This window comes from Augochlora pura, chromosome 10 (assembly GCF_028453695.1).
Source record: "Augochlora pura isolate Apur16 chromosome 10, APUR_v2.2.1, whole genome shotgun sequence".
NCBI lineage: Eukaryota > Metazoa > Arthropoda > Insecta > Hymenoptera > Halictidae > Augochlora > Augochlora pura.
In genome coordinates, this window is record NC_135781.1 from 9969970 (window position 1) to 9990534 (window position 20565).

A 20565-nucleotide genomic window follows, 5' to 3' on the forward strand; every position below is an offset into this window, starting at 1 on the left:
AATCTCGCTTTGATATGGCAAGATATCAGCGAAAGGAAATTTCGCCTTTATATTTACGTGTATCCCGGTTTCCATTCTTTTATTACGCCCCATTCGTCCGGCATCTCTGACACTGATCCGTTACTTTAAAAAAAAAAAGAGATCTCCGCGGACGGATTTCAAGGACGGCTTAAGTTTGCAAATAAAAGATCCCGGCTGGAAGGGAAAAGTAGTCTTAGGTCCCGCGAGCATTCCCTTTGAAGCGAGGCGGACGTTTATTGAGCCATGCTTCTTTTTAATTAGATAGAGCCAACATCGGTGCTTTCATCTTCGAAACAACCAATATTTTCGTTTACCGTGGCTTGCTGCCACGTCGCCGTCGTTTACGAATTCGCATTCAACTAAAATATATTTACCTAGGAATTATTGAAACTCAATCTAGCATTTAATCGCGGAATAAAATACATAGCAAATAATTTTCTTCTGACAACTTGCGAAATCGTATGCTAATTCTGTAGAAGTAGCTTATAATTACTGGAAGCCTTTCGTCGCGAAACGACTGGAGTAGTTAAGCAAGATTATTACAATTGCCGACCTGTAAACTTTCGATATCTATACTACTAGTTACGTTATTAAAATTCTGCGGTTTATTATAGAAATTTATTTGACGATAAAAATCTGATTTATGTTTCTAACAGTCGACTTTAATATGAATTGATTCAGTTGTAATTGTATTATATTTAATTGTTATTTACTATTATTAATAATTACTACGTTTTATTATTATTTAATTTTAGTACATATACGTATATAAATATTATCATGTCTAATTTCTATTCTATTTAAATTCATTTATTCTACGATAAAACGTAGTATTTCAAATACAAAATTGTAAAGGCATTGTGGAAAGAACACATTTTAATCTTGACCGCAATTGTAAAAAGACATCGGTCTTCGAGGTTAAATCGGCAGGGCATCCGTAGAAGCAATTTAAAGGAGGGGTTGATAGAAAAAGTTTAATTAAATTCAATATAACAGTTCTCTCGTTTCGTGGCAATCGAACAACTGTTTTGAACAGAGGACTAAATATCTCACGAATCGCTCTGTTAACACGGAATCCAACGTCTACCGATTAAACTGACCTTGCTTCTGACACTGTCTAAAACGTGCACCGTTCGTTAGAGTCGCGTTTGCCGAATATCTGCATTCGGCTCAATAGTAGTTTATTCGATAAAAAGCCGAAAGAACCGGGCGCGATACGGAAGAGAGATAAATAGGCAAACGCGATGTTTCCCAGAAAAACTTTCCATTAGTCGGGAGAAGATTTTATTGACTGTAACAGTCTCTGTGTGCGCGTAGCCAGGCCAGCCCCGAGGGCGTCTGCAAAGTAGTTAAGAAGAGGAGGAAGAGCCGAGAAGAATAATTCTGGTGAACGCCCTCACTGCCTTGACCTCCGCGACCTCTGCTTCCACTCACAGGTTTGAGACCAGATTCCTTCGATGCGCCGCGAAGGTGTAGGTATCCTTAGGCGCATCCAGTTTACTCCACATAACGTGCAATTTATAGTTTGTTCGCGCTCGGTAATCGTTTTATCCGTTACGATCGCTTTTCATTGTTCGAGAACTTTTCAGAAATAACCGTCGATCATTAACAATCGCGTACAGCCGTCTTTTCAATTAATTCATTACTTACAGCAACCTGGAAAATTTTAACAAATTAAAATCACTTTATCTGACGAAGATGGAAGTAGACACTTCAGGGAAATGTTGGACTAATCATGGTGAAACCAATAACAGCTTCTTTAACACATTGACTGTAATTTATTACCTTTATACGAATTTGTTTTTTCTCGCCTTGTTCGTGACACGTAGCCGATCAAATCCGTGAGCGTTTGACAGTGGAATTATTTCTGTAAATAACATTCTTTGCGGAATTCATAGTGGAAGAGTTAAGGAACACAATGGTCGACTATAATTCAATAAACGATAACATTCGAGTTCCTGCTCGACGCATGCGATACTGATTTATGCGTATCTCAGGTGGTTCGTGTGGAGTTTAATTAGATCGTTCAATGTAGCATGACGTAGTGACCGCGATTGAATCATATCTCTCGGGATGTCCTCTAATCCTATGAAACTGCCTATTCTAGAACAAGACGTCTAGCTGGCCGCAATTGAATTCTTCTCCATTGATTGGGGCAAGCAGAACCCGATACCGACATCAATTTCCCCGCGAACGCCATTTTTATTACATCACCGAGGAGGGGAATCTGATAAGAACCCTCGGTAATGAACGAATTTTTATGAATGTTTTGTTACTAATGGGTTGAATCAACTATCTTGATATGTTTGGTGATATTTAACCATATTTTGTAACTGAAAATTACATTTCTTTTTAGTCAGAAGGAGCTATGCACAAAAACAGTTATTGTACAGCCTATGTACAATCTAACGCGAAGAATGGTGTTTTATCTTAACATTTTATCTATTGGAAAACGATTAACAAGGTTATCATGTATTGTGTACAATAATTACAAAATGATTAGATTATGAAGCCGAGGATGTCTTGTTGGAACACGATTGAAATAGCTGTTCCCATTGATATATTATGTATTCAGTTATTAATTGCAGTTATTAATTGTAGATTCGTAAAAATTACAGGTTGACAGTGTGTGTTAACACATTCGCGACCGGCTAATTTTTTCCGCTTCTAATACCGAATACCGGCGAAAATAATGAAATTCTGAAGCTGGTTGCCGCAAACGTGTATAGTTAAAGCAAGGATAAAAAATGTGCTGTTTAAAATAAAATGATTTTTATAAGTTGTATTCTTGGTATATTTGTTTTAATAAGATTTAAAGCGACGCGAATCCACGATAACGGCAACCATAAAATTCAATTAAAAATCAAATTTAAATAAAATTCTCAATTTAAAATCAAATAAACCTAAAATAATTTAAACAAAATTATTTAACCCAAATTTACTCAATAAACTAAATTTTTATGAATAGAACAATTTTAATGAATAGAATTCAGAATGGCATCAATGGAAATCACTAGAATTAGGCAAGAACTAATTTTTAATTCGGAAAATGAAATATTGCAGAAACGGTTTCATTATTAAATAGAAATATGTTATCGGGAACATTTTTGTAAGAACAATAGATAACAACTGCGATATCTTTGAAAATGGTATATTCATCTTTATTCTTAACATTTTTGCTACGTTATCAGAAACAGACAAGTGCGATGCAACAATGACACACGGAGTTAATGAAGGGATAAAACTAATCACGTTAATTCCTCCGGTTACCGCATGACGTTTAATTCAATCGTTGAAAAGCCGATCTTGCGTAACAAAAATACTAATTCGTTTGTCACATTTTTTCACGTAAACGAGTCATTTTCGATGTTTCGGCTACAAGGTCGGACCGGGGCGACGCTCTGATCTTTTTGTTACTGTTTCGAACAAGGAACCATGCTTTATTATTCCGCGAGATAGCATTTGAATGGAATAGAAAGTGACAGAAGGCTCGCGCGTACGGAATCGAGGGGGGCAGGGCGTGGAGGTAGAAAAAAACGAGAAAAACCGAGGGGGGAGGGGAGGGGGGGGGAAGTTAGGGTACGTAGACATCTGTCGCAGCAACATGCAAATTAGTTGTCGAGACCAAAGGACTCCTTTCGGAATGGCGCGCCGCTGCTAGAGAGCTCCGCTTCCTTCCTCTCGTTTATAAATTATGTTACAGACGAATGGGAATCGAAATGAAATAAACATCAAAGCGTTGTCTTCGCCCTGTCTTGGCGATCCCGACTGTCCGACGACGAAGCTCGATTCGAATGAAATATTCCATGACTACATTTCTGACCGTACGGCTACGATTTTTCTGGCAATTATTGAAGGTGTCTCCAGTATTGTCAAGTTGTTATTTTACCCTTAAATCACTCTAAATATTATTAAGTTACGCTGGAAATGTTTGATTTTCTTCGTATTTTGTATAAAACATATTACAATTTAAATAAAAATCCGCTTCTTAACCAGTTAGCTGTCTTCGACGCGTACATGAAAAAAATGGCAATATTTTACGATGCAACAAGTAGACTCGTAAACAATAGCAAATTGGTTAATAATTGATTAGTTATGGATTTATCTAAGCGTAAATACGTCGTCTGCCAAAGCAATCGCAACCTTCGAAATTTTCAAACGTAGAAAAACATCGGAGTGTTCAAATCGGTGACACGAAAGACAATGGAAATGAACGGTAAGAGAGCTCCGCTTCCGGGGAGTCGTGTGGTGTATACAGGCATATCGGATATAGGATACAGACGCAGCAGAAACTAGTGAAACGTGGTAAAAGCGTAATGAAATCGGCACTGTCGTCTGTCTGTGCCACGCGAACGAAAAAAGCCCGCCGCGCCGGCCAGCTCTAGGAAAGAAATGACGATGAAACGTAAACGCGATGTGTCTGGGTTCGGTTACGTGAAACTGGTAGAGAGTGAAAGTCTCGTCTGAACCGGTTAAATGCGATATCGGCGGTGTCGAGGAGGTCGAACGGTCGATAAAATCTCGTTTGTTTTCACGGAATATTGCACGCCGGTGGTGGGCGCAATTTTAATCGGACCGCGAGCAAAGAGCGCCGTTCTATTTAAGGCTCGTGCAAAAATAATTGCGATTTCCAGCCGTCGATTTTAAACGGCGAATCTCTCAGCTTCGAATGCATCGGATGCTCCGCGTTAACCTCTTGCGCTATTTCATTTCTGGCTACGGTGACCTGATACTTCTTAATCCTCTTAAAACAGACAGAAACCAGAGTTCGACATTATTCGAATTGTTTCGTTTAAATGTCTGCTTAAAGTGATTAGTCAAATGCATCCTTTTTATTTTTGCGAAGTCTTTTTAATTGACCGTTTTAATCGAATCAATTATTGGTAGTCGAATATTTTATTCAAGTGACTTCAGCTTGGTCAAATATTTTGTTCTTATAACGATTACACATTATTCCCCTACCAAATTATTCTATCTATGTATTTCAACTATTCTTTATTCGAACAGATTATTCGAATAGATTATTCGAGTAAAGATTGCAAATGTATCTGAATAATAATGCGAATAATTGTTGCCAGTTTTTTGTTTCTATTTTTATTTCTATAGTATGACAATCGCAGAGAGAATAGTAGTAAAGGCAAAATCAATAAAGGAATTAAAAAACCTAAGGCTTGCATATTTTAAGGTCGAAAATTACAAAAGTTTTCTCATTGAGATGGCAAACTGTCGCAGAAATATCGATATTACGAATCAATGAATCACACCGATCAATTCGGAATGACGTTTCGAAGAGAAGAGTGAACAGGTACGTACATGTGTACCTAATTGAAAACCGAAGTCCATGTTCGCCGGCGATATGTAAAACGTATGAGTCTAGAGACTATAGTTGGTAGCGGAAAGTAGCTAGCAACAAGTGGCACAACCCTCCAGTTTAAAAGCTTCATCTGACACTTCAGGCATAGACCATAGCCCAACTATAGCTCGGAGATATTCGTATCATTCAAAGGCGAGATTGCGGTTAGGCGAACAAAGTGGCCTATATCTGCGCTGCTGTCAAAGAAACGCAATGCAATTGATTGATCGAAAGGTGTTTGCTCCTACGCATATTCATACAACGTTGTAATAATTGATATGGAAGTACAGAAGAAAATACGAATCTATACATGCACTATTCAATTGAATTTGACTTGAATAGGGCGATAATTAAAAAAATTATGCATGCCTTAATAAACGGCCTGTTTATTATATGAAAAAATATAATAAGAGTTATTAATAATTATAATATTAATTGTATTATTAATTACATAATTAATTATTATAAAAAATTAGTGTACATTATAGTATTTAGTTATTAATTATTATAATATATGAAATATCAAACTGTGGCTGTTTGAAGAATTTAAATACTGCGTTCTTGTCAATCTGTTGGAATTATTAAACAAAGAGGTTGATTGTACGATATACCAGAACTGTGTCAATTAATGAATTCAACTGCGCCATGCAGATTAAGATATCTAGCGCGAACACGGTGAATGCGAATTTAAAATTTAAAATTAAAACTTGTCGCCAATATAACGCGATGGAAAATTGCACGAGAGCACTTGCGAAAAATGGCCTTCGATGCAACTGAATTGCGTAACCACGGTATGGACGTCTACTATGCTTCCGTTACTTTCACTGCTTCTTATTTCCGGTCTGTCGTGTGATTTCTATCTCGCAGCCAACATCGTTGTGCTACAGCCGATCGTTGTCATTCAAGTTATTGCTAAACCATAGAATGCGATCCATGATAACGATTGCGTCATTTATTTTCAACTTCGATTTCATTTGCATTTCAAACGTATTTTTTGTATTTACAACCATAAAACTGTAATGGATAAAAACGAACGACTTTTTGCTAGCTTTTCTTTTTAAATATTGTATTTATTACCTGTATTTAAAATTTGGTGCAATTTATCATTTTTGTCAAATTGCTTCAATATTGACAAGGGTTTATTATGTTAGAAATTTATACAGTTCTAAACTGACACGTAAATTCACGGTGTCCCGTAGCATGTGAGACCCACTTCCGGAGTAGATTCTATGTAGGGAAACAATAAGAAAAGTTTCCATAAACACAGATCCTATTCAACCTTGTTTTCGAATTAGGCTGAATTGTATATTGTTGGTATAATTATTTTGAAAGTTAGCAATGAATGTACTACGCTTATCTCGCTGTTTATAAATAGACGTTGGCTCTATCGTCGGCTTCAACTCTGCAAACATCGGTTTGCTTTAACTGTGCATGCTGTAAATATTTTATCTTCATTTCAAATTATTTTATTTTATTTATTATTACTTGTATTCAAATTCTTCACACCCGATTTAAATCCAATGGATCATTATCTTTGGGGGCTACTTGGAATCCATTGTATAGAAAGTGCCAGATAATAACGCCGGAATGTTACGCGAAATAATTATAGAAGACTTCCATTAGATTCGGATAATTCCTAGACAAATGGAGGGAGTAAGACAACCAATGATAACACGTTAGTAGGCATGTGTTCAGATGTAAGGAGTTACTTTTGAACATTTGTTTGTATAACAAATGTATTTTGAACACTTGTTTGTATAACAAATGTATTTTGAACACTTGTTTATATAAACTTCTTTTTTTAAAATGCGTCCCACGTGCTATGTGACATATTTTATATGTCCATAGCAAGTAATGACCAACTGTACGACCGGTTAGCCAATTTGTATTTTACAATTAGTGAAAATATGAAGATACTTCCACAGGGAATCATTAAGTAAATTTCTTCATTCGGACACATATCGAATATAAATTGAATCTTGTAATCTTTGTAAGCCACTTCGTACTAGTTACTTCACCGCTCGGTGCGGTTTGCATTAAAGAAATTTCAGCTCGTGACATTATTCATCGGTGTTCCTTCTATCCCATTGTTCGACGTCTCCCCACCGTCGCGTCGGTCGTTCGAGTCTACTTTCCTCCGTTGTCCTAGAACACCGCCCACTCGGCGATTTCGTCGACAACGTGTCGCCGACAATTACCATTATTCGTCGCGGCATCAGTCGGCCGCTGGTAAACAAGCAACGTAGCATCTTTCAACGAGAAGGCGCACGCCGTCTACCCGACATAAAGTAATTACACCGGTCGGCGTTGCGCATTGCTATTACGGTTATGTATCCCGCGGAATCGCTGCGCCGCGACGGCGTAGCTGATTCGCCAGGATTCATCATTAATTATATCGCCGTGCCACACCGGTAGAGATATAATGCGAGCCTCGTCGCTATTGAAATCTCGGTGCCACGGTCTCGAATGTTATTTTAATTGCGACGCGTTCCTCTCGCGATCACTGCGACTTTCCGCGCCACTTTGGGACACCTGCTACGGAAACTTTAATGAACGACTGGATCCCGTAACCCGAGCCTCGCGTTAACTCGGCACCCGTTTGTACGGGGAACACGGCGCTTAATTGTGTCGATACCAACAGGTGATCAACAGTTCGAACAATATTATTTAGGTTGCCGCGCTCGGAACTCGCTGTCCGTCCTAATGAACTTTCTGCGAGTATAGCGCATTGTATATAAAAAATCTATCGGGAATATGTAAATGAAACACGAACTGTTTGTTTAGTCACGTCGTGTATTTGGTGGAGGAATCCTGAGTGAACACCTCCGGAACTAATACTCCGCGATATAAACTATCTATCGCGTTGTAAGGCCGATTACGCTGTGCGACGGAATAGATTAGTCCCGCTGTTCGTCTAATTAAAGATGAACAGCTGTTTTCCTTTTTGCGTATAAAGTATAAAATGGATCGCTACAGTGACGCGAAGTCGAACTCGATAAAGACAGAAGTAATAAGAGTAATAATTAATAAGTGAGAGGGCAACGACTGTGCGTCGCCTATATATAGGTCGTTAAACCGTTTACACAAATAAAATGTGTCATCGGGCGTCCCAACACAAGGAACCCTTTTTTGCGTCCTTGTGCGCACCTAAACATACCGCGCTAGACGGAGCCTAGCAGCGACGTACAAAAACTTCTTCGCAGTGCGTTGACCTGGCAACCGTTGAAATCAGGGCCGCCACAAGACTAAGTTCGATTTGTCGCTACACGAGCGGCGATAAATACTTGTTGATAAACTACAGAAATCAGAATACTGAGAAATTTGAATAAGACTCTAAAAAACGCAATTCCGTTGTAGGACGGAACATCGTGTAGGCACGTAAAGGATCGAGGTTCCAATTATTTATATTAATCATTATCACTTATATTGTATATTACAATTACGTATACGCACTAAGTGCAAAATTGTTAAATACAAGCGTTTTGAGAGAATGTAGTGATATTGTGTTCATTTTCTTTTTGCAAATAGTGCACTTTTTGAAATTTCATGCGTGAAGAAAGTAGATACAATTGTAAGCAGGAATGTAACCATTGTGTGAGAGTACGGGCGGCAATGTGTATCATGTGCAGCCTCTAGAAAGAACTCGTGCTACAAACGCGTACGTGTGATTAGAATAAGCGCAAAACGAAAAATATACAGAATCAGTGCAAGATTCAGAAGATGCTAACTATGAAAATTTATGATTGGTCCTGTTATTTATTGGCTATTTATTTCATTTATTTCTGATGTATTGACTTCCTGTTTTTAAATAAAAAAGCACATTTTTCTCATTATAGATCGAAAGAATATTAGAAGAAAAGTATGAATCTGTGTTGATCCTAAATTTAATGACTAACGAAAATTTAGTGTTGGTTACTATTTCATACAAGATGCAGCAATACTAAACTACTTTCAGTCGATTGTATGACTTATTACCTTACAGGAATCTTTATTTAATAACTTACCTTTTAGTATTTGGTCTTCATTACTTTTTATATTGTTTTTTATTATTTATTTTGTATACATTTCCATTCTTCCGTTCCTCTCCCCCCCCCTCTCTCTCTCTCTCTCTCTCTCTCGCTGTGTGTTACGTTTTATTTTAGGTGAAATAATTTATAAACGTTCATGAACATTATTGCCTTAATCTTACGCCTAAATTTTTATTTTTGTTCTTTCTACCATACATATAGATTTTCCTACCTTATACTATTGCAAAAGAGAAATTGCGTTTTCACCGTTTTATATACACTCAAGAAATTAAATCTTGTCGCCTGCGGTACGAACCACTATTTTTCGTTTTTCATCGAAATTATGAGACAACTTATGGGATTGTGAATAACGTTGAACGTTATGTGAAACGAATTTTATATCGTAGAGGTAATTTAAAAATATTGATGAACATTGCCTAAATCAGATATTCAAATTGAGTATCATATACTTGATTTACATTTTTTGCAATAAATGGATTTATTTTTGTCAATAATAAATTAAAAAGTCTTAAGAGAGTTGGCGCATTTTCAAAAATATCATTTACACACTCGTCCACATCATTGGATGTTTGCAAATACTTGCACACATTGTACAAAAATGTACCGTTAAACAAATTCGCTACATTTGGCTCTCGATAAGGACGGCCCAATAGTGCATTCAAATCAATAGCAGCAAGTAAAGACATTTGAAATTCTGCAAATGCATGTACAATAGACATATCAATCTCGAATATTTCTCCGAGTTGTACGTTGGAATGCTGAATAAAAAATGGTGCCGTTAAAAGACAATCCTTCATATCAATTTCTGAACGAGCCTTAACAATTGTAACATTTGTCGAGATTTTGAATTTGTTTCCGCATGCTTGTCTTCTATTTCTTGAAAGCTCGATTAAACTACCATATGCATCTTGGAAACTGTGTATGGAACGATGATTTCCTACCCTTGAAATTACTATATTATATAATATACAGATTATTATCGAATAAACGTAACATTTATGCGATTTGTACAGTTTTTCTTGATCAGTCCAATACTTAATACAACCAATGTACAACTTCCATTCCGGTAAAAGTTCATCGACACACTTCATGTTCTTAATACCGAGTACGTCGTCCAAAATTTCCTTTCGCGTACTCAATGGAAGGTCTCTAAGGATTAATAAAGGTACTGTTTGTGTCCCTTCTAACGCATTGCATACGAAATTCATGTTTTGGTCCCTAAATACATATTTCATGTAGGTTCTTCTGTCGTCTATCAGTGATGATAAAAGTCCATATGTAACGCTAACTATTTTCAAACTTGCCAAGCTGCTTGAAGGACGATCCAGGTTTTCTATTTGCATTGGTAATACGCTCGTATGTTTTAGTATGTAGTTTACTAAAACTGATGGAAGTTCAGCTTTAGCAACCTCATCCACAAACCATCTGGGTAATCTGTCTATAATCAAATCATTTCCGTTTTGAGACTTGGTATGTTCTAGAAGTATATTTCTTATTACGATCATATTATTTTTGTCAATCGTTCCAAGGTCTTCCTCGCTATACTTTCCTCGGAACGGTAAACTGTCAATATCTTTAGTAAATTTGTAAGCCGATGTTGTAGAATCTTCAGGAAATTTATCAATAATTAATGGTACCAGCACTTCTTCGGGTAGATTTATACAGGTATAGTAATTGATATGTGATTCTATTGCATCTAATACCCGATGCCTCATCGATTTAGGTATTCCAATTAAGATTTCAGCAATAGCTTCGTCCACGGTAAATTGACTGAGCAAAGTAAATGTCTGGTATATGATCTGGCATCTCCGTGGACCATGTTCTTCAAATTCTTCAAATTTAGAGAAAAAGTTTTTTAATAACGCTGGCTTTATTGTAATGTCCTTTCCGAGTATCGCTGCAGCTAAAGACAATGTATGATGAGTCAGTCCTTTGAAAATACGTAGGAAGTGTTCATATCTGTATATTTGACAACGCATCGCTTTGCCACTCGGGGTTCTGACTACATGATCACTGAGTGTATCAAATGGTATATACAATGTTCCATGTATATAAAAGTCAGAGTCAAAACTAAGTACAGGACAGTTTAATAGTTTAGCTAGCGAAGCTATAGGCCCGTCAGCTTCGAACATGCAGCGTGCATGACGAATATTTTTCTTTCTTAAAACTTGTACGAAAACCACTGGCATGAGCAAAGGAGGAACATTACCTTTCGTTGGATTTTTAATCAAAGTCATCGAATTTTCAAGCCTTTGTTTGCTCCTGTCCAGTATAATGTCTGTTTTTGAAATGTCGTATGCTCCGTCTAATAACACTAATGGTGTCACATTACACTCTAGCAAATTATCAAAGAATTTTGATACGGCTTCCTCATATACATCGTAGTTGCCACCGAATATACAATTGTGCCCAACACTGTCTAATATATGATAACTTATGTTGTTACCATCGATGACTAAGTACGTATTTTGGAGTTCATATTTTTTATGACAACTTTTTCGGTAAGTATTCACAAAAGACATTAAACCCCGGACTCCCATTGCGTTTGATTTACACAAGCTTTTGTCAATTGCTCAAGAAACTGAACTTGTAGTGCTATTTTCACTCTCACTCTAGTTCTACGAGCTGTCTTCGGTGGACAGAGTAAGCTTACTGAATCACTGAGAAAAATATGTGCCGCGAAAAAAGATTACTTAACTTGTAGATATGATGTGTGACGTACGTGTGATTCATAGAACGAACTTGTAAAAATCTATAATCAATGTTCGTTGAAAGATAATTCTGAAAGATGAAAGATTCTATATCCACAGCATGGAGAACAATGAAAAATTGTTGCCTCGTTGGTTTTTCCGACACACTTTTGTCTCTCTGCACCTCGTTGCGTCGTCGAGTGCGTGCCTGGGCTACTCTTTCGTGAGGTCTCAACCGGATTCAACAAAAATAAATAACAGATTCGATGAAGTCGCCGTCCAGGCGACAAGACATATACTGTGGCATGCATATCACTTACTGAGATCTACAAAATATTTTCCTTAAATTTTCGTTATAGGTTCAGATAAAAAAGTTAAAAAATAATAGCTTTTATTTTTTTTTGCCATTCTAAGCAATACTAAAATTTAGGTTTACTTTAGTATTTTTTTTATTAGTTTATTAGTTTACTTTATTTAGTATTTTAGTACTTTATGCTGTCATCTCATTTTGCAGCGCTGATGCCATTAGTATAATAATTTTATTGTACAATTTAATAATTGCAAGAAAGACTGAAGACGTACGTGCACTGCAAGACTTTAGGACGACAAATTGCGGGTATCATTTTTTATATGATGAATACATTGAACGCATTTAGGACCGTTAATATTAATCGAATTATCGAGGAAAATTTTGCTGACACCCTGAAGTTTTTCGCGTATACAGTGTTAGAAATAACTATGAATCGCTTTTATAAAGGTCGATAAACCGATTATATCAATACTGCAGGACGTCGACGGTCCTGACACAAGAAAACCATATGTATACCTTTGTGCACGTATAAACAGACCGCGCTGAACAGAGCTCGACAAAAGCGTACGAAAACTCCTTTATAATACATTAACCTCAGAATACAATTATTAAAATCTATTTAAGAGTCCATCATTAAATTACCCTGCACCATGATTTAACACACAGTCTTTTGCATACTGAGTCACCCTCGAGGTGGCCAGGTTCAGAATAAACCTTGTAAAGTCCATCGATCGAAAATTCGATTTTCTAACAGGTGTCACACAAAACTGACTTTAACCGGTGATCTCTGATTTGGAACTTACTGTAGTAGTTTGCCGTGTAGTAGTTTGTGTATGTAGTTTGCCGGTACGAAGGGCCATATCAACGTTAGTGTGTGCTTCATAAAATATGCCACTCACAGTGTTGCACCGGTTAAATTCTTGACGTACACGAGGTACGCTTGTACACTGGCATCGGGAGCATAATGCACGGGTAGATAAATCGATAGTGAAGGTTGGCAGTACTAACAAGTTTCTAGCATTCCTCTTTGATGTGATCGCATGTACGCGAACATTTGCTGTTGAGTACCTCGTCATACAGTGACGAGCATATCGCCATCAATTGACCACGCGAATGCAAACTGAGAGGCCACATTGCGATGCAGAGTGTTTCGTAATGGAAATGCATTGTACTAGACAGGAATGTACGTTGCGTGGATCCCCGTGATATTGATCTGTCCGTTAAAATTTCCTGCATCCGTATTTCGCATGTAACTTTGCCTTTTGACCCGTTGTCTGTCGCACATGACCAAAAATCGGCGAAAACAAAGCTGTATAGCCGCGGCACGAAGGTTTCAACATTTAACCATTTGCCCGTATTTCAACGAGCGTGACCTTCCATCTAGATTTCTAGTAATAATATTTTACGTCGAATAAATAAAATAATTTATGACAAATAATGAATAATTGTTATTCGAGTCGAATACTCGAGAAAAAAGTATTCATTCGCACATCTTAGATAGATATTTATTCGAAACAATTAAATTGTTGACCAAATCTGATTGCAATTGATTCGTCATTTTGCACAATGCACACGCGCTAGATTACATCAGATTGAGTCATAAATAACCTATCATGCACCTAGGTAGAATTTTTTGTTTACATCTACACATTATGAGTCACCGGGACAAACAAGTGTTCGTTTTCATTAAATGAAAAGAATTCGAAATAAAGAAAATAAAAGAAAGAAACAAAACAAAGATGAATGAAAAGGAACAAAATAAATGTGTGATGAAAACCGGAGATTATTTATGACTTGATCTATTATTCACTGTTTCTTCTGATTTGATAGAATATGATGTTATCACCGTGTTCTTGAAACGCAGAGAAATGCAACATCAATAATTCATTGCCAGTAAACATTTTCTCATTTGAAATTTCTTAATTTCTCCAGAAATGATCGAGAGTTGCATAATTTTTTTGTATTTGTAGGATTTATTTTAGGATGGTTTTTCTGGTAACTACGTAAAATGATACATGCTACATTTCAATTAATGCATTCACTTAAATTTCTTGAAATTCTGACTTGCAGTGTTTTGTCCTCCTAGTCGCAGAATTGCTAACGGTGTGAACGACATTTCGCTCGATCGAGATGTCCTCGCGAAGTGATGCATTACTTTTCGTGGTTGGCGTGAAATCTCCAAAGCGGCAGGGTGGAAAGAAATAAAAAAGAAAAGGGGGAAGGGAATAAGGGAGACGAAGAGACGGTCACTTTTATCCTCTCGTAGTGATTACCGGTAAAGGGCTTCGGCCAGTCGCTTCCTCTGTCCGTCTTCTTCTCTCTCCGCCGGTCGGTATTGCGCCACTGTGCGAAGACCCGTAGCACTTTAGAGGTAATATGCTCTTAAAGATAATGGCACCGTAGTGTCCCTCCGGACATTATTAAGTCTTCCTTCCTTCTTTGCTTGCTTTCCGCGGAACGAGTCCGCTCTCGCTCGGTCAGTGCAGGCTTGACCACGTTAGAGGCAAGTATGCGTGGAATAATAATCGCACGCTCGTGACGCGCGCCTAACTAAGAAATTACTTGCGCGATCTCGCTGTTCCGTGATTTTTCCGCGTTCGGGGCAACGGGATTTCGAAATCGACGACCCTATTATATACGTCGGTTGTTGGAAGCTTGTAAAACAACCCTGTGGACCATCAGCTGTAGGACACCATGTACAAGGGAGCAACGTAGAGTTTTTACTAGACAGTATTGGACGGTGAGCTACGTTGATTAGCATCGTTTTGACGTTAAGAAATTGCAGAAAAGATTTAGGATATGTTGTACGTTTATATTATAATAATTGTGATTTCCAAATATCGACGATAAAAGAATTGCAATTGTTTATAAGAAGCTAGTAAAATCTGCATTAATGAGTCTGACACGGTAGTGAAATAATTAAAAAATTTCATACATAATGTACTAAATACAAACGAAATTCATTTCTCGTAAAGTAAAACAAAATTTAAATGAAGACGTACAAGAAATAAAAGTTGCCTCGTTTTATTAAAGAAATTATTCGGAGCAAAAGAATGCTAATTAACGTAGCAGTGAAACACGAATAATACGCGTAGGCAACCGTAGACAAAGATAATGTGCTACATTGTACATGGTGAAACAATAAAAGGAAATATATAAGGGATGTGTGACTTTAAATTTACACGATAATAATTAAAGAATCAGGACGTAAATTTTCTCTAGTCGATCAATTTCGATCATAATAAGAACAATTTAATAGTGCGCAGAGAAAGTTTGTCTACAGTACAGATACACGCCGGATTAAATTCGAGAAACTCTTTCATCTTACATTATTTAATTCTTTTATAATAAATTCCTTGAAACGACTGACTTTTGTGTCATTTTGTGTCATTTCATCGTTATATTAAGGGAATTTGGTACCAGTAAAGTGACATTGTTCAATTTCTCTTTACAAGATCGCTACAAGTCGAATCTGAAAATATAGGTAATTGTTCGAACTCGTTTAGATTTCTATTTCGACGGATATTCCCTGTCGTACGGGTACAATAACTCATGGCAATCAGTCGTGCACAGAAAAAACGCGGATATACCCACAAAGGTAGGTACCGGCGATAGCCCATAAAGCTTCTGAACAGAATTATGGGCGTGTTCCTATGGACCACATATAAGGGGACTTTTTTTTTATTATTGTCCTGGCGATAGCATCTGGCCGATGCGTGTAAGTGTACAAAGTTAGCCCCTCGTTGCAGAAATCTCTCGACCGAATTCTATTTCCGTTTACCACATCAATAAATATCGCCTTTCCCCCTCATTTCAGCCCTTCGTCCTAGTTGGCCGGTCCTGATGACCTTCGTACTCCCTCCTCGTGGAAAAGGGACGCGTGTGTACTCGCGAAAGTGTTCAAACTTTTTAGCACATGTAACGTTCATTCTTAACAAACTGTATCGAATAATAGGTAAAAAGAGGAAAAAGGGATGAATTGAGGAAAGTGTAAAAATCAATTCGTTATTCGTTAGTCTGTAAATGATGAAAAGTAGTCGAAAAGAGAAACTTTTAACGAACACGCACAAAAATGTCCTCTACAAGGCTACGAAAAAATCAAAGCACTCGAATTTCTCTGTTGGTATGAAGAATGGAAGGAACGCCAAGGTCATAGTGTTCTAATAGTTGAATTCGTCATGGTGTTAACTATCGAATAACAACATCAAACATACGTGGTGTTATTTAGAAAACATTAATTACCTCTTCTATGGATAAAAATATCCTTCACACCAATAGAGAAATATAAAGTGTTCTGTTTCTCGTGATCAACCCTGTATATTTTGAATAAATGTGAAAATAGAGACAATTACGTAATAGACCACATTACAATGAATTAATAAACATAAGTAAACCGAATTATCTGTATAGTAAATTCTAGTTTTTAATACTATTACTGGTGCCTCGCGACTCGCTTTTATAGTTATTGACAATTGGCAATTATAAAATAGCCGCGAGGCTTGAATAATCGTATCTCCTTTTCCCGAATTATCCATTTTTGTTTACAAACTGAGGAACAATTGGAGAGAATTTACTGTAATTGTTTAAGCGAGTTTTGAGATCTTGATAATAACCAAAATAAATTGAATAACAGTAAAAAGCGATCATAATGTCGGAATATTTATGCAATGTAATGGAGACTATTCGCTATTGAATTATCGTTGGTAATTTAGTTTTAGAAGCAGGTAATAAATGAAATGGTATAGGAGTTAAGAAACATCGTAAGCACGGCGAAGACGTATTACAGCCACGGGGCAAATGGAGTAAAGGGCAAGGAAAAGGAAAGTTTCTGGTTGTTAAGACACACTACCTAGCTCCCAGAAGACTTTCCCGTCTCCTGGCCCCAGGATAGTTGTACGCGAAGGATTCGGCTTCCGGGTATGTGGCCAATAAAGACCAGACATTGATCTCACCTTTATTTGTCTCATAGGTGGAATTCCGCCCTGTTCGGGTACGAAAATGTTAAGGCGATCGTCTTATAAGGGTCCCAGGTGCTTTGAGACGAGGGACCTCTTACCACTCGAACCGTGTAAGCTGTTCTTTGCAAATAAGCCTTCAAACAATTCCCTCCATTCGTTCGTTTCCACTTCGTGTGCTTTAGTAGATCCACCCAGATGCTCTATCCGTTTTATAGCATCCGAAACGATCGGATTTAGAAAACAAAATAAAAGCACGCATACCGCTGATAATGCGATCCTATTCTCTAGTCGATACTATATTCCGATATTTTTTACGAGAACACGCTACGTAGGAAATAAAACTGTAACGATGTATACAACTTATTAAAATGATTGAAAGCCATTTTCATTTCACTTGAGTTTCTTACAATTAAATAAGACTTCATTTTGCATAAAAGATCGTAATTATAACTTTCTTAGAGTAATTTAGAATTTATCTCGCGTGAAAAATCTGAAGAATAACGCGTGCAATAAATTGTACCCATAGAATTGCTTAAAATATGTCATGAGTATTTCAGAAAGCATATTACTCGGTTCAATAGAGACAGCATGACGAGATGTTTGTTTGAATTCTCGTTGAATAGTTTTCATCCTACTTAATATATTTCACGGAAATGAAAATTTATCGAGGAGTCTTAAAATTGAATTATGACAAAGCGAAGATTGTTAAAGCCGTTTGATTCGGAGGAAACGTTACCGCGATAATTCAAGGAAATGAAAAGTCAAGCATTTTATCCGCGCATTAACTGCGGTTTAATTGCCCCCCTTTCAATTGCCCTGCACTCTAAACGGTTTCTCAGCAGTCATCAGGAATCAATGATCTCTAGAAACCCCTTTCGTTCTAGAAAACATGGAAAACGCTCGGTCGCGGTGGAAAGGTTTGATGTACATAAACATAGGGTTGCTCGCGCAAGCCGTTTTATCAGGGAGAAAGGAAGATCAATAAATCGAATTTCACAGTTATTCACCGATGGCTCCGAAGTGCTCCAGTGTTTTTCATATCCTTAGGCAATGGGAAATTGAGGTAAATCGGATTTCCGTGTTGCACGTGGCGAGAGAAGAATGGGATTTCCGATTAGACGGTTAAACCGCGGCCACGTCTCTACGCCCCCGCTGGAAAGTAAACCGGGAATACGTGAAAATCATCAAACATACACTTTAATTTTCAATTCGACATTTTTGTTCGGTGTTTACTCTAGAAACAAGGATAAAACGTGATCTCTTTAAAAGGTTTCTTTTGTTGATCGATATTCCTGATTTTACCAAACGGTTTCCATAATACCACCACCGAATCAAACGTTGAAACAAGAAGAGAAAATAGATTTCTATAGACAAATTAAAGTCGAAATTCTGATCGCACGAGTATTGTGATTCTAAAAGCACTCACTGCGCAGCTTAAATGATTTCAATTACAAGTTTAGAGAGAAGCTGGTGTGCAGCTTATAGGGCAGAATTGCATTGACCAAATTTTTTTGAACGAATATTTATCTGAAATAATTATCCGGCTAAATATTTTTCAGTCAAATGTTTAATTCGAACAACAATTATTCATTATTCGTAATCAATTATTCTCTCTATGTAAAATTATTGGAATAAATTATTCGTTCAGTGATGAGCTCGATTTCAGATACCTATAGAATTACAGAAAGAAGATTATTTAGTTAAGAAAAAGATACTTTATATGTAATCAGTTTTATTCAAATCGATCATTTTCCTCTACGAATGAACTCATCTACGAATAAATCCATATTCGGACAAAGTTTTATTCGTTTGGTTATGTCTACGGTAGCGTCAAATAAAATTGTATACGTCAATCTCTTATCCGCCATTCAAATAAAATTTAGTCCAACTCTGGTTCAGCAGAACGGAAGCTTACAATATACATTAGCAGAATAACATGTTTCTTTAGTTTTGCTTGGTTAGGGGACGCAATGGGGATCAATGGAAATCTACACGGCATCGCAACCACGATAAAACTGAATGGTACATTGACGTTAATAAAAATTTCAAGCCCTTTTGGAGAGTTAAATGAAACGTTTTCGTGATTCTGGCCGCGTTAATTCAACCGAGCACTCCAAACTCCAACGGGAATAACCGCTTTAATTACATTCCCTCCATTTTTGTCCTACGCTTTCTACTCCTCTTAATTAGAATGGGTAATGATTATGATCTTTATGTCCGTTGCAATTCGGAACCAAGCACCAAGGAAGAGCAGAGGTGCTTCGAGACACATAGCTACGGATTTTGCTCCTCGTTTTTCAGGAAGCATTACTGAACGGAAAAGCGAAACGGAAGCTCAAGATCCTGGACTTCGGGATCTTCGTTGATGCGATAAACTTTACAAAACAATCTATCTCCTACAAAGTTTCCTCCTGTTTTATTTTAACTGTTTAATTGTATCTGTTCTATTTTAATTGTAATTTATAATCAAACATTTATATGTTTGTATTTATTTATAATCAAATGTCAAGTTTTACGAATCAATTTACAAAGATTAGAAAGAAACAGAAGTTTTCCTGCTCGAAGTATACGCTGCTTAATTAAGTTTATTTAATTTATTAAATCTCACGTAATCGAGTGCATAATGTTGCATAAATTTGTAGTTTAATAGCCAGTAGGTCACGCGTAACTGGCACGATGCTTAATGCATAAACGCGTGTTTTTACTCTAAAACTGCGCGTTTCTACGAGATGCACTCCTCTTCGACGCGAATTCGAATTAAAATGAAAATTTAATTAATAAGCACCTCGCAACGTCCAGCCGTGGCTTGAACAAAAACAGCCGTGAGCGTTATCGACATTCAAAGCTTCCGGACAAAAAGTGTCCACTCCATGATTTTTCGATGTTTATAAACGGAAAAATGATTTCTACCTTAAATGCAGGTGACCCAGAAACAACGTTCAATCGGTTAACAAAGAACGAAAATAACTACCGAATAAGAGTACATATTACTTCGAGGCAAATCTGATTTCAACGTGCAAGAAAATTCGAGACGTTTGTTCCGACAGAACGCGAAACAATTTTCAAGTGAAATCTAAACGTTCAAAGAGACTTCTTAGTCGAGTAATAATCCGAGTGGAGTGCTTTATGCACGTAACGCTAATCCTCAATCTTTGATAACGCACTCGTAATTAATACTAACGGACTCGGGTTACAGGCTCTGCAT

General features: G+C 37.1%; 1 protein-coding gene across 2 annotated transcripts; it reads right to left on the reverse strand.

Moving 5' to 3' along the window:
- Nucleotides 1-9546: 9546 nt before the first annotated feature.
- LOC144475500 (protein asteroid-like) lies at nt 9547-12030 on the reverse strand. 2 transcript variants are annotated; one of them, XM_078191461.1, is made up of 2 exons: nt 11612-12030; nt 9547-11305 (listed from the first exon to the last, which is right to left on the reverse strand). In XM_078191461.1, the coding sequence occupies exons 1-2, from the start codon at nt 11940-11942 to the stop codon at nt 9819-9821; spliced, it is 1818 nt and encodes a 605-aa protein (XP_078047587.1). In that variant the 5' UTR covers nt 11943-12030; the 3' UTR covers nt 9547-9818. The 2 variants fall into 2 exon arrangements, with proteins under 2 accessions (XP_078047587.1, XP_078047586.1); XM_078191460.1 differs by having other exon boundaries at nt 9547-12030.
- Between the last annotated feature and the right edge of the window lie 8535 nt (nt 12031-20565).